This window comes from Lucilia sericata, unplaced genomic scaffold (genome assembly GCF_015586225.1).
Source record: "Lucilia sericata isolate MDLA Ls3-8-SP2 unplaced genomic scaffold, ASM1558622v1 Contig001254F_arrow, whole genome shotgun sequence".
In the NCBI taxonomy this organism is placed as follows: domain Eukaryota; kingdom Metazoa; phylum Arthropoda; class Insecta; order Diptera; family Calliphoridae; genus Lucilia; species Lucilia sericata.
The window spans coordinates 25,832-41,178 of NW_023995208.1; the positions used below are offsets into that span (position 1 = coordinate 25,832).

The window sequence follows — 15,347 nt, forward strand, 5'->3', positions numbered from 1 at the left end:
GAGGTTTTGAAATAAAAATAGTTTTCCGGTGAAAAATATAAGTGATAGTAGTAATATATATGGGTGTACAACAATAAAAATGTATATATGCTATTTTCTCGATCGTAGTAAACTACATCCGATTCTGTTTTAAAATAGTTTTTTTTTTAGGATATACATCGGATTACAAGTTTTGAAATAAGAATAGTGCTCCGGTAATATAAGTTATGGGATATACGAATCTACAAACGATTTTACGCTTTAAATAAAAATCGATTTTTGATAATGAATTAAATTAATTACAGATTTTTATTTTACTTAATCGTAAAGTACGTTAAGGACCTGCAAACATTTTAGAGTTTTCAAATAAAAATATATTTTTGATTAAAATTCTAACAACCTAAATAATAATTCTCATATACTATTAGAAGTATATATCATGAGCATTATAAATGTAACAAAAAATGAACGGAAAAAGGTTACTGCATTTCATTAAGATCATAACAGGCTCGAAATTAGTGGTATAGATGTATTTATTCGGATTTGATATATTAAACATTATCTTCCTCAAACTAACCTAACCACGATAGAACTATTGTCATGTAAAATTTCATGAAGCATAAAATCCAGATAAAAAAGTTGATTCCAAAAATACACAGTCCGTAGCCAAATTTCTTGAAAATTGGTTCATGTTTTTTATATTTAGCCTAAAAATTTGGTGTTATAGCTGTTACTCTAAAAGTGAACATAAAAATGTGCGTAGCATCCAATCAATATAATAATAAAAGAGTCTCATATATATTTATTATTATATATTATACGTTTTGAAGATGTAATGTGTCGTATTAACATTCATCATAACAGATTTCATGAAAATCGTATTAGTACTTTTTTGTATGCTTGAACGTAAATTTGGTACAATAATTGTTTTACAAAAAGTTGGCGTAAAAAGGTGCGTGGCGTCCGATCCAGATCTTATATAGTTTATAGCTCCTCCTCAGGTCAGACCTATCGGTATACCAAATTTCATGTAAATCGGCTCAGTAGTTTTCTGTAAGTCTCGAATGAAAATTATTTTATATAGCATATTGTTCCACTTTAGAATAGAATTGTTAGTGTTCTAAATTTCATGCAAATCGGTTCGGTAGTTTGGCCGTGAAAGCGTAACAAACAGACAGTCTCTTTCATATAATTATAGGATAGGATATAAGAAAGGATCGTTTTATAAAAAGTGGGCGTAGAAGGGGGCGTGGCATCGGATCAAGATCTTATATATATCCTATAGTTCTTTCCGAGCTTATACCTATCGGTATGCAAAATTTCATGTAAATCGGTTTAGTAGTTTTTGCATAATGTGATTGCAAAATTGGTGTAATAATAGTTTTTCGAAAGGGCGTGTCATCCGATCATGATCTTATATAGCCTATTGTTCCTTTTGGGATTAGACCTATTAGGGGTCCAAATTTCATGTAAATCGGTTTAGCAGTTTTGGCGTGAAAGCGTAACCAAAACACAAACAAACAGTCTGTTTTATATATATAGTATACGATTTTTTAATTTGTCTGTTATTTTGCTCAGTTTATTAGAAACAAATAATTTAGGTTTTTATCAAACTTACCTTTAAGTTATCAAAATAATGCATAATTTGTTCATAATCCATATCTAGATCATCTAAACTTAAACTTTCAGTGTCATTAACAAGTCCATCTGCAGTAGAAGAAAACATGGGGTTTCCAACAACGGTCGCTCTTTTAACTCTGTTGATTTTTGGATAAGATTGTCCTTGTTCAGGTTTTATAAAATTGTGGGAGTCCTTGCTAGATATTACATTTATGTCATTTAGAAGTGCATGTGGGCATGTATCTGAAAGTAAAATTCATAAATATGATTATAAGAAATTGGTTTTGGGATGATAAATGAAAAATTTTAAATCCGTTTGGTTACGAATACAAACTGCAAAATTAATTTAAAATATATTTAAAAATGTAAATATGTATTGTAAAAACCAGGTTACACTGGTAAAAACTAAAAATTTATAGGGCCTTATTCATAACAATTTAAATATTTATAGAATAGTAAAACAAATTTTCTTTACAAAAATTAGATGGCATTTTGTAGAATAAAATCGAATGCATCTGGTCCCTCTAAAATTTTTATACCCTCCAACACCATCAGTGGTAATAGAGAATATATATAACTTTGTCATTCCGTGTGTAACACCAAGAAATATTAATCTGAGACCAAACGAACTATATATATTCTGGGCCCTTATCAAATTCTGAGTCGATTTAGCTATGTCCGTCTGTCTGTGTGAAACACGCTCACGATAAAATGAAGCAATAGATCGGTTCACATCGGGAAAAGTTATGAATCAGAATTTAAAACAACCTAGAAAAAATAAGCATTTTTTACACATTCTGATGTAATTTTCACGAAAACTATGCAAGATAATTCCATGAAAATCATCATACATTAGTCTCTACACAAGAGCTTGATTCTTATTGGAAATTGCCCGAATCGGTCCACAATTTCATATACCTCCCATACAAAAGTACATATTCCCGGAAACTTCCGTCAGAATGTTGATATCTTCACAAAATTTTACAAAATAAACTATTATGTCAATTGAATTCTTTCAGAGAAAACATTTTCTGGATCGGTCCATAATTGGATATAGCTCCCCTATAGAACCCCTCCCGAAAATCACTTAAACGCGCATAACTCATTACTAAATTAAGATATCCATATAAAATTTGGTACAAGCATTGCTCATATGCACAGAAATATTACTGTGCAATTTTTTTCCGGTCGGTCCATAATTGAAAATAGCTCCCATACAAGGTCCTCTCCCGAAAATCACTTAAACGAGCATAACTCATTACTAAACTAAGATATCCATATAGAATTTGGTACAAATATTGCTCTTGTATACAGAAATATTATTATGAAAGCTTTTTCTGACCGGTCCATAACTGGCCACAGCTCCCATACAAGGTCCCCTCCCGAAAATCACTTAACTCATAAACTAAATTACTAAATTAAGATATCCATATAAAATGTGCTACAAGTATTACTCTTATATACAGAAATATTACTATAAAAGTTTTTTCCGGTCGGTCCATAACTGGTCATAGCTCCCATACAAGGTCCCTTTCAGAAAAACACTTAAAGGCACATATCACATAAACGCACATAACTCATTACTCTTATTATCTTAAATTACACTATAAAATTGTTTTACGATTTTACTCATTACCAAATAAAGCTATTGATACAAAATTTGTCACAAATATTAGTTTTGTATACAAAAATTCTATTTCAAGATTTTTTCACGATTGGTTCATAATATGGGTGCGGTCGGTCCCATACAAGATTCCCTTCAGAAAATCACTTAGGTTAGGTTGATAGGAGGATGTATACTACATAAAATCCGAAGAAATACACCTAGGCCACTTTCGGGCCTGTTGTGCGCTCCAATTCAAGAAAGACAAAAAAAAAAATTGTTCACTGAATGTATTATTTTTCCATGTTCAGAAACTCAGTTTCCTGGACGTAATTCCTAAGAATCTTCCAATCGGTGTTGGTTAAGAATGTTATTTCCGGAATAACATCACTTCCAAGATACTTGGATCTAACTTCGACGAATGCCTGACAATGGCAAAGAAAGTGCTTCAGAGTTTCACTGTCCTCTCCACATGCTCTACATTCGTCTGAATCCGCACGTCCAATTTTGTATAGATGTGCTCGTAATCCTGTGTGTCCACTCAGAATACGTACCATCATACTAACCTCAGACTTGCTCATTTTGAGAAGATTTCTCGTCTTGCTCTCATCAGGGTCACCCCATAGAATCTTTGTGGTTCTACCCACCGTTTCATTATTCCAAGAGGCCTTATGGGATTCTCTCATCCATATTTTTAATTCAGCTTTTGTTGCGTCGAATGGTTTTGCGTTTGTCAGGTTAACTACATCGAGCTCCCTTCCCTTTAAAGCTATTACATTCGCCCTTTCGTTGCCGACTACTCCCGAGTGGCCTGGTACCCATATAATGTGAACCTTACCTCTGGGAGAGTATTCAGTTAAAGCTTTCTTACAATCCAATACGGTCTTAGATTTAATTCTATCACCTGATATCGCACAAATTGCCTTCTGGCTGTCGGTAAATATATTAAGCCCTGTGGGCGCCATATTTATTCTAATCCAATTTACACATTCCGTTATTGCTCGTACTTCTGCCTGGAAGCTTGTGTTATGATTAGGTAAACGGTGGTATATTTCTGTTTCTGGGTCTTCAATATAGAACCCCAGGCCCACTTTGTCCCCTAATTTAGAGCCATCCGTGTAGCAACGGATTCCTACTGGTATTTGCTCTAATGTTCCGCTTGACCAAGACATTCTATCTGGGATTAGCGTTTCAAAGTTTCCGACATATTCAGTGTCTGGTATGCGATCAGGCACGTCCGATGAATGTGTATAACCTTCCAATGTGTCCAGTATACATTGATGACGTGTCCTATAACCGTTTTTGGCCAGTTCGCCTAAAGTAAAGAGCCGTTCGGCTGTAAGCGCCGCCTCATATCTTATATATGTTTCAATGGGTGGAATATCTAGCAACGTTTCCAGAGCCTTGGTTGAAGTAGTATACATGGCACCACTTATACCCAAGCAGCATGTACGCTGAACTCCCTGTAGTAGTTTGATATTACACTTTTTGTCCAAAGCAGTCCACCAGATTATTGAAGCATAATCTAGAATTGGTCTAATTACACTTTTATAAAGCCAATTTGTCATAGTAGGACTAAGACCCCATTTCATGCCTATGGTTCTCCTACATATCGCCCAGCACCGATGTGCCTTGTTGATCCTATCCTCTATGTGGTGTCTCTATTTTAATTTCCGGTCAAGTATTACACCTAAGTACTTAACTTTGTCTGTCACCGGTATCTTCTTGCCCAGGAAGCATGGTTCAGTATACGTAGAAATTTTTGTCTTTCTTGTGAAAAGACAGATTTCCGTCTTCGCCGGGTTAACATTGAGGCCTCTCGGTTGAGCCCAGCTCAAGGCCGTATTCAGAGCCTCCTCAGCTCTTCTACACAAGTAATTTGGATCCTTTCCCTTTAAAAGTATTACGACATCGTCTGCATAGCAGACAGGTCTAAGTCCTTTCTCGGTTAGGGTCCTTAGGAGGCTATTAATCGTGGTAACCCAGAGTAAAGGTGACAAAATGCCACCCTGGGGTATACCGCGAAATACCTTTTTCCTGATAGTTATATCGTACATCTCGCAGCTTATCCATCTGTTCCTTAGCATGTAGTTGATCCAGTTACGGAGCACCCGGTCAACATAAAACTGGTCTAGGGATTGGATAAGGGTATTAGTGTGCACGTAATTGAAAGCGCCTTCGATGTCAATGCATACCGCCAGTGTATACAGTTTGCTATCGAAAGATTCACCTATGTAGTGGACAACTTCATTTAAAGCGGTTTCCACCGATCGTCCCTTTACATAAGCATGCTGCTTATATTTAAGGTCTTTGTATGGTATGCTGCTTTTAACCATGCTATCGACTATCCGTTCCAAGGTTTTAAGTAGGAAGGACGTACTTATCGGTCGATAGGACTTAGGTGTCGCATAGCTAGGTTTCCCTGGTTTGGGTATAAATATTACCCTTGCATCCTGCCATTTAACTGGGGTATATGCCAATTTTAAGCATGCAGTGAATATCTGTGACAGATGTACGGAAACCAGTCCCGCCTCCATCTGCAAAAGTGCCGGGAAAATTCCATTTAGACTTATTCCGAAACTTTATCGGCTTTGGTGGTGGCCTTAGTATTTTGAATCTTATGTACCGATGATCAGAAAAGGAGTGCTCATCCGAAACTCTCCAATCCTGAATTTCGTTTATAAGCTCTTCTGAACATATAGTTATATCTAATACTTCTTCTCTGATTCTATTGACGAAGGTAGCTTTATTACCTAAGTTCAATGTTATCAAGTCTTTAGTATTAAGGAAATCCATGAGGGCTTGTCCCCTGCGATTGGTGTTTGTACTACCCCAAGCTACATGGTGCGAGTTGGCATCACAACCTATTACAATTTTCTTATTTTTTCTTTGTGCCTCTTCAACCAGTTTCATCAGATCCGACGTTGGTGGTAGTGTCGGAGAATCGAAAGGCAGGTAAATAGATGCAAGGAATATGTTGCCACGACCTTGCTTCAGCACCGTTGCATCCGATGTTGATAATCCTGTTGAGAGGAGAAAACATAAGTTCTTGTGACATAAGATACATGTTCTCGGGCGAGATCCTGTATCAGCGTAGAAAAGTTGGACATTTACGTGATTTAATCCAGAAACCTTGTTGCGAATCGTCCAAGGTTCCTGGATTAAAGATATATATATTTTACCTGTGTTGATTTTAGCCATCAGAGCGTTGGTAGCTGTCTCGCTCCGATGGAGGTTTATTTGGATAACCTCAATCATGGTCATCCATTAAACTGTCTTCCAGCGAGTTGGTGGTCACCTCCTCGCTCTTTGGATTTGACTCCTCCGGATAGCCTGAAGTGGCTATTAATGCAGTGGGTACTGTTGATGGCACTGCGGTGTCCTTATCAGGCATATGAATAGCAGTATTTTTAATAGACACATTCCCAATTCTGGAGAGCACTGCTGTTCTGTCTTCTGGCGGGTGAGTGATTTCCTCCTCGCTTTTAGGATTTGACTCCTCAACATTGCTAGTACTTGCTAATGATACTTTGGGTACTGTCTTAGGTATTTTAGTGTCCTTGTCGGGGCCGGTTTTGACAGCCCTTTCAATCGGCGCCTTCCCAATTTTGGAAAGGGCAACTACACTTTCTTCTGGCGAGTTAATGGTAAATTCCTCGATTTTAGGATTTGACTCATCAACGTTATCAGTAGTGGATACTGATGCTGTGGTCTTAGGTTTTTTGGTGTCCTTTTCGAGGCTTGTTGTAACAGCCCTTCCAATCGGCACCTTACCAATTTTGAATATGACAGATTTAGAGGCGAAGTAAGCCCTTCCTTTATTCTTGGCAAGACTAGCCATGGATTTCTGGTCGATACCTATTACAAATAAAGTTCCCTCAGGTTCTTCTTTCCTGTAAAAGACATCCCATTTTTCCACGGCCAGCTCAGCATTTTGACCTCCAAGAATTTCCAGTATACGTTCATTGGCCAGTTTACTGCCCCATCCTTTTATGTAGACAGTGGACTTTAGAAGCACCGGAAGCTCGCTCTTCTTTGCCAGTCCCAGCCTAGCGCCGTCCCAGGGAGGAGGGATACTTTCCACCAAGTTCTTTAGGGTGCTAACACATTGGTGAGATGCCAACCTCATCAACATCACGCCCATGCTGAACTCGCAGCTCTCGCTCTCTATTGGTTGTTTGCCCTTTGAAGCGATTGCATGGTCCACTATCTTATTGTTGACCAGGTCTTCTATTTTACTCTGTTGGTCTTTTGGAATTTTGCCTGTCGGATTACCGGCATCGTAAACTGCATAGCAGAGATCGTCCCGGTGCCTACTTCTGACAACTTTGGCGTAAGATGGCGGCTCTTTTCCTTTTCCTCCGTCTAGCTTCTCCTTCCTCGTTTTTCGGGGCTTCTTTTGAGATTCCCTTACCTTCGAGGTTGATTTCGCCGATGTGTTCGTCTTAGGAATATCTGGCTTGGCGTTGTCACCCTTACTCGCAGGATTCTCACTTGAGATTCCTTTGAGTGAAGTATGGCTTGGCTTCGACTGTTTATTAGAAGACGGGGAGCTCTTTTTCTTCTTAGGTTTATTCTCAGTTGTCAACTCCTCGGGAGACCTGATCCTTTTTGCCTCAGATCTTGTGAGAGAGTCCGATTTTTCCTTTGGAGTGTCGTGGGATTGACTAACTATGAAAATCACTTAATCACACATTACTTATTACTAAATTATATATAGCTTTTATATACAGAAATATACAGAACATATACAGAAATTAAGATTAAATAATTTTTTACGATCGGTCTATAATTGGTCATACCTCCCGTACTAGGTTCTCCCCCTAAAATCACTTTAACTGTATTTTATTATATATTTTGAAAATCCTTAAATCTTCCACAAACATGCATACAGGCAATTTATTAAATATCGCTATAGCATATCTTTGGGCGCTATAAAAATAGAAAAGAAGATGCCGTTTGTAATGTTCAGTAAATCTTACAATTTTAATAAGCTGTTTAAATCTTGGAAAACTTATTTTTTACAAATATTTGATCAATTAAAAAAGTATTAATATAAAAGTAGCTGGTGGAGGGTATTTAAGATTCGGCTCAGCCGAATATAGCACTCTAACTTGTTTAAGATGATGTTTCCTTTTATTGAAATGCATTTTTTATTTATTTGTAACTTGTGAATAACATTTTAACTTAAGGTGGTTACTATTAGTAAAAATGGAAATGAATGTAGTCTTATTATCAGATATGTATAGTTCCTATATTATCTAAGATCGTAGAACATGTTATGAAAACAATGCTAGAATATTTAGATAGCAACAATTTGATTAATCCCTATCAAACTGGTTTTCGTCGTGGTTATAATACCACTTCACTTTTATTAGGTGTACGGTTATGGATACGAATGATTTGGCTATATTTTTTTTTAATTATCTTTCACTGCTTTTAGATTGTTATTTTTCTATCTTTCTAATAGATATCAGTGTGTTGAGGGTGTCAATGTTGTTCTGTATGTTCTTTGGTCACAAGTGGTGTTATGAAAGGATCTTTATATTTTCATAACTATTTTCTTATCAATTGTATATTTTTGCTGATTATATTCACTTACTGTTTGCTGGAGAATATCAGTTTGCTGATGTCTTGGAGTGTTAATAAGGTTTTATCTTCTTTTTCTTGAGTAAGTCTGAGGTTAGTATGATGGTTTGTATTCTGAATGGACACACAGGGTTATGGGCTATACAGAATTGGACATGCGGATTCATACGAATGTAGAGCATGTGGAGATGACAGTGAAACTTTGGAGCATTCTCTTTGCCACTGTCTAAGTTAGATCCAACTACCTTGGGAGTGATACAAATTCCGTCTAGCAAACTGATTTTCTGAACATTGAACATTGTTTTTTACTAACAAAAATTTTTCTTCCAGGAGCGCACAACAGACCCGATAGTGGCCTAGGTGTACTTCTTCAGATTTGATGTAATATACATCCTCCTATAAACCTAACCTACGAAAAATGTTCGTCAAAACTCCAATAAAATGTCTACCATGGAATCGCTAGATTTAAGTAAAGTGTTTGACACGGTCAACTATTGTTAATTAGTAAACTGGTTTCTAAATGTTTCATTTCCTCTTATAAACTAATATTCTCTACATTAGTAATAACAAACAATAAGTTTATTCACAGTTGCCTGGTTATCCTGTTATACAGTTAAAAAGTTATATCAACAAAAACAAATATAAGTAAAAATAAGTAAGAAATTATAGTCGGGCGAGGCCGACCATATAATGGCCTACACCAGTTACAAAAATAAAATGTGATTTAGTTTTCATAATAAAGCATTTAAATTGAATTTTACCTTGTCTCAGATATACTTAAGCTATTTATTGTTGAATAAAATTGTGGACATTTAAGTCAAATTTTGAAGTGGGCTTTGTATAAGGGCTATGGTCAAATGAGACGCTATAATTATAAAATTCATGAGAGTCATCAAGGCTAGTATAGAACTTGGTTTTGCAGCTTTTTGTCGAGATACGATTATATTAAACATAATTATGAACTTGAAATCCCTATTCGTCGGGTTCAGTTGTATGGGGGCTAAGTGAAATCATGGACCGATGTTAACCATTTTCAATAGTCCCTGGGACAATAGAAGATCATGTACCAAATTTCATTGAATTATCTTCAAAATTGCGACCTGTAGTTTGATTACAAGATTTACATGGACGGACGGACATACTGACGGAAAAATTATTCTAAGCCGATTGGTATACTTTAAGGTGGGTATAGGACCAATATTATTGTGCGTTACAAATATCAGTACAAACTCAATATGCCCTCCCCACCAAAGTGGTGTAGGTTATAAAAATAACCCAGTTTGCCCAACCCTTGCCCTTGGCAAAGAAATTATTTGTTTTTCAGGTTATTTTATATAAAAAAACACAAAAAACTAATTTTTAAGCGAATAATATCTCAAATACTCGAAATTAAATTCGAAAGTTCAAAGTAAAGCTCGAAAAAGAACAGGATCTATGTTCGAAAAGTGTTTAAAGCTGTTAAAACTAGTTCCCGCAGACCGAAATTGCAGAAATTTGACAGCAAACCGTAAGTAACCATATTATGTTGGTAATGGTCTAATGCAATCTACAATATCTGATTGTCTAAGTGGCGTGCCTTAAGGTTTCGTCCTAGGTTCCTTTCTCTTTTTAATTTACATTTAAGATTTTGAAGAATTCACCGTTAATTTTATTTGTAAAACTTTTTTAGACATTGTCTAAGGTTTCCGAATGGGTGTTTCATAATAGATTAAAATTCAATTCTTCGAAAACAAAAGCAATAGGTTAGATTAGGTATCGAGGGCAGCTGCTATAGAAGCAGCTCACTTGGGTCCACTTAAGCTGGTCCCGTTGTGTTACCCTAGTGGTCGTAGGAGTGTGTTTTGATATCACTCTCTGTTTCCAGAACTAATCCAACCGATTGAATTATGAAGCATAGGATATTCATCAGACCTATCCCAGAAAGCTCCTCCATGCCTGACAAGAAGGGAGCACCAAAGTGATGTTCTGTGCTTTCAGTAAACGCAGGGTAATAGCAAAGTAGATGCGATATCGCCTCATCTTCTTCCTCATTGTGACAACATTATATACAAGTCCTAGTCGCCTGGTATGAGTGCACCATTTGCACCAAGGTTAGTACTATGGGATAGTAGGCCAGACACAAAGCTCTATCGGTCAAGAACTGCCGGAGTCAGAGGGGGTCAAAGTTGGACATTTTGGTCATACATGGTTTTATTAAAATTAGTGTAACATTTCACCTATTGGTCCTAGCAAAAATTGTCCAAAGGAGTTCAGATTCAGATTTTTAATATTTTTTTTTTTTAATTTTTCTTGCTTAAAAGAGCATCTGCGATGGGTTGTCACCTTGACGTGATGCAGATGCTTAAGCGCGATGATCTGTAGAGCCTTGCTGGAGGGAATGGCCATAACAAGTTGGCTATTCCTGGTAGGGTCACCCATTCCAGACGGGTTTACATTGAGCGCGAAACTAAGAACTACCCTGCCCCCTGTCTGGTAGCGTCTGATTCCCTATGGGACGGCTATCAGACGCTTTCTACGGCTCATTGAGAGGGGTGGTCGTGGAAAGCAAGTCCGGCTGATTCTATGAACCATATACTTGAATGTGTAACGTCCGTCTGAATGCACCAGCGTCTGTTCCCATATTGGGCGGCTGGTGGTCTGCGTCTGTTTCCCCTGTGGGATCGGCAGTTTAACTTGGCAGTAGGTTAAAAATGCACTTGTCACAACGACAAAACCATGGAAGAGAACAAAGAAGCATGCTCCGCGTACCCGGTCAGGGGCTTCATAATCTCCGGGAACCCTACTTCCACAGCAACGGTAATGGGCTGTGGAAAGTCAAATGCGACTGTTACCCAGACTAGTCAGGCGGCCACACCGGGTCAGGATAGTTTGCGAGTTACCGGCGTCGCAGGAGGCCAGTTTGGTACACCCAGGCTGGCTGAATGTAATAAATTTAAAACTATTCGTAGTTGCTTACAAGTGGCGAGGTACCTCTGGACTTCACAGCAAGTACCTCTAAAGCTGCTGCAGCCCAAACCGCTAAGGCGGTTAAAAACCCTGCTTCGGGTACTGATGATAAGGGGTCGGCTAAGTCGTCTCTTACACCAGCTTCCCAAGTGCCAATTGTACCTCCAGGCTAAGTGACGGTATCCTCCTGTCCTGGGGATGTACCACCCCCTGCCAAGTCCGGCAATCAACAATCGACTCGGCACAAAAAACCATCCAAGCGGGCGGCAACTACAAGGCGTTCCGCCTTTAGGATTATTGAGCTACTCGGGTCCAAACCACCCGGGGAACTCACTACGGAGCAATCAGCTTCCCTCCAATGGGCCAAGGCCCAAATCGCTGGCAACGACAATGCTTCTCCTCCCGCCGAAGTGAAAACGGAAGCGGCGCCTAAACGGCAACGTTCAGAGGAGGAAGCAAGCCAGAGATTCTAGGATAACGCTAATATGGGTCCCTGGACATAGTAATTGTCAGGGAAACTGTATAGCTGACGAACTTGCCAGGAATGGTGCGATGAGAGGGGAAGATGAAATCGACGCATTTACTGGTATCTCTCTTACTGACTGTAAGCTACTGGTTCAGAACGAACTATATGAAATGGCTCAAATCAGATGGTTCAGTGAAACCACCTGTCTCAATTCGAGGTCAATTTGGCCTCTATATGACGGTCCCAGGTCAAGCTTGCTATTAAGCTTTCTCAGGGAACAGATAAGAATGCTGGTATCAGTCATAACGGGACACTGTACTATTGGCAATCATGCCAGAAGAATGGGTCTCGAATATAACGACTACTGTAGGAGTTGTAATAATGAGGAAGAAGAGGACACAATACATCACCTTCTCTGCTATTGCCCATCTTTCAATGAAAGCAGAGAACAATGTTTCGGCCTTGCTGCTTTATCTTGTCTGGATGAGCTATCTGGGATATGCCTGAAGAATATCCTAAACTTTGTGAATCAAACCGGTTGGTTTAAATCTGTAAGTAGAGAGTAATAATCAAGTGTACTCCTACGACCACTAGGGTAACACAACGGGACCGCAATTAGGTGGACCCATGTGAGCCACTCATCCTTGATTGAATGGCTGCCCTTCTTACCTAAAACCTTGCTTAAAAGAAAGCTTATACAATTTCCTTGAAGGGCTTTATAGTCCCATAATGGGATGCGAGTGGGATATCTATCAAAAAAATTATTTTTTAACTCAAGAATACATTTTGCTTCAATATTTGGCACTTAATTTTCCCCTATTTTTTCAAAATGGATCTTTTGTTGTATTTTTTTTTTTTTTTGCTCAAAAGAAAGCTTAGTGGGATATACTATGTAGGGTAGAAGGGGGATCATTGCCATAGGGGCACATCTGCCAAAGCGAATAACTTGAAAACCGATTTTATCGCATTATCAAATTTTGTTTTCGTTTATCGATTATTTATCATCCCTGAAAGTTTGAAAGATTAACTTTACATATGATGGGAGCTAGACGTGATTAATTGTTTTTCACTGTGTGAATTTTTTGTGCTAACTTTTTTAGTTTTTGTGATAGAAAATATATTGGTTAGTGATAGAACGTTAATAATAGTGAATAATAAGACGTAATAATATTTTCGATAATATAATTTGAAGCCCGAAAAAAATTTAAACTAAACCCCAGAACTGTCCGTGGATCACATTCGCAAAATATATGTAATGCTTGTGATGTAGAACAAAATTTGGTTAAAATATAGAAAAAATCAGTAATAATTTGTTTTAATTTTTTTTGATAAGTTATGTGAAATAAACAATAAATATCTAGTTTATTATACTTTGTTTAGTGAATTAAAATATAAAACAGCAAAATAAATTTTTATTTTTTAATTTTTTTGGCTTATTTTACTAATGACAAATCTGCCCCATCCCCTTGGCGTATTTACCCCATGCATGGGGCAGTATCGCCGTTTTTGGTCAGTGCGGAAAAGTTAAAAAAATATGTGCATGAGGATGACTTAGGAAAGATTGAAAGGGATAAAAGTAAAGCCAACATATCTAAGTATCCGAAACAAGAAAAAAATTAAGAATATGTATTGTGGTTTTAATTTGATGCCGCCTCAAAAAAAAAAGTGGCGTATGGTCCCCCTTCTACCCTACATATGTATATACACTCGGTCAATAAAGTCTGCGTTCACATTATAAATGTTTATTAACGATATAAAATGTAGATATAAATATGTAATTAAAATATGTTATTTTTATTTATTTCGCTTCATAGCAATCTTTATATCAAAAAGCACAAAAAATCCCATATTTTTTTTCTTCGTTTATTTAAAAGCGAGATGCGAAAGTTTGGTAACACGTAAATAAAGCAACCAAAAAGTCTGCGTTCATTTGTTTTGTTGTGATAGTGCCGTTACATTTTTTGTAATTTTTTCTTGTTTTTGCACACTTTTAGTTAATTGTTATTACAATAGATCGTTTTACAACATCATTTGCATATTTTTGTATAAAAGTTGTAAGAATAATAAAAAATGGATAGCAAAGGTAAAGAAAAATTATTATTAAATTGTGGAAAGAAGGAAAAAGCTTTAGAAAAATTGGCCAAACTATTGGAAGAACGTATTCGTCTGTCCAGTGAAACCGGAATTTTAACATCCAAGCGATCTGGTCGGCCAAAAATATTATCAGAAAGAGAAGAGCGCAAAATAATCAATAAGTGAAAGTAAATCCTCGAATTACATCTTCAAAAATTGTTGAAAATGTAAATCAAACATTTAACAAGTTAGAGTGCTATATTCGGCTATGCCGAATCTTAAATACCCTCCACCAGCAAGCTGCTTTTTATTAAAACCCATTTAACTATCTAATTTTTAGATAGCTTGGGTACATTTTTGTTTCCGTATTGAGGGTACTAACCATAGAATATTACCGTAGAAGGCCAACTCTCCCGGAAAAAACCTAACTCAGTTGTCAAAAAAAACCTAACTCTAAATATGTATTAGTAAGATTTTCTTTAGAAGTGTTAGTGTATAAAAGCTTTTTACCACACATAAAATGCCCACATAGTTGCATAAAATCGGTCGAAATAATAGTACAATGTTTTTATAGCATTAATTTTCTTATATTATTACATTTTGAATTGTAGATTGCATTTATAAAAGCGTGTTAATATTTTTCATGCATTTTATATTTGCTAAAATGTAAATTTCTTTAATTTTTTCGATTTTCATAAATTTGTTTGCTACTAAAAAATCCTACTCTGCACCTTCAATTTGAAATTAGAAAAACAAAAAATGAAACGTCAAATAATTAAAAAATTAATATTTTTGGTTTGTGAAAATTAAAAAGTTTTTGATGAAGAATTTATGATAAAATAATTGTAAAAAAATAAAAAATGTGTGTTTGTGTTATAAAATTTGTGTCCGAATCGTTTTTTTGTGCGAATTTTGCAATTAAAATATTGAATATTTGTTGTTGTAGCTTTGTGTTGAATTTACACAGAACATGTAAGTGTGAAGAGAGAAAGCTCTTTTATTCGTGGTAAAGTTTGAGTTGGCTATCTATGTCATCTATGGTACTAACCAAAGAATAAACAAGAAGTGAAA

At 36.6% G+C, this 15,347-nt stretch overlaps 1 protein-coding gene across 1 annotated transcript in view; it reads right to left on the reverse strand.

Annotated features, from left to right (window-relative positions):
- Positions 1–15,347, reverse strand: part of LOC119610628 (transmembrane protein 132B-like) — a gene marked incomplete at its 5' end in the record, with an annotated part of 108,320 nt that overhangs the window by 5,593 nt on the left and 87,380 nt on the right. Inside the window, 1 exon segment of the mRNA XM_037965924.1 lies at positions 1,598–1,842. Within this exon segment, the coding sequence (XP_037821852.1) occupies positions 1,598–1,842 (245 nt within the window).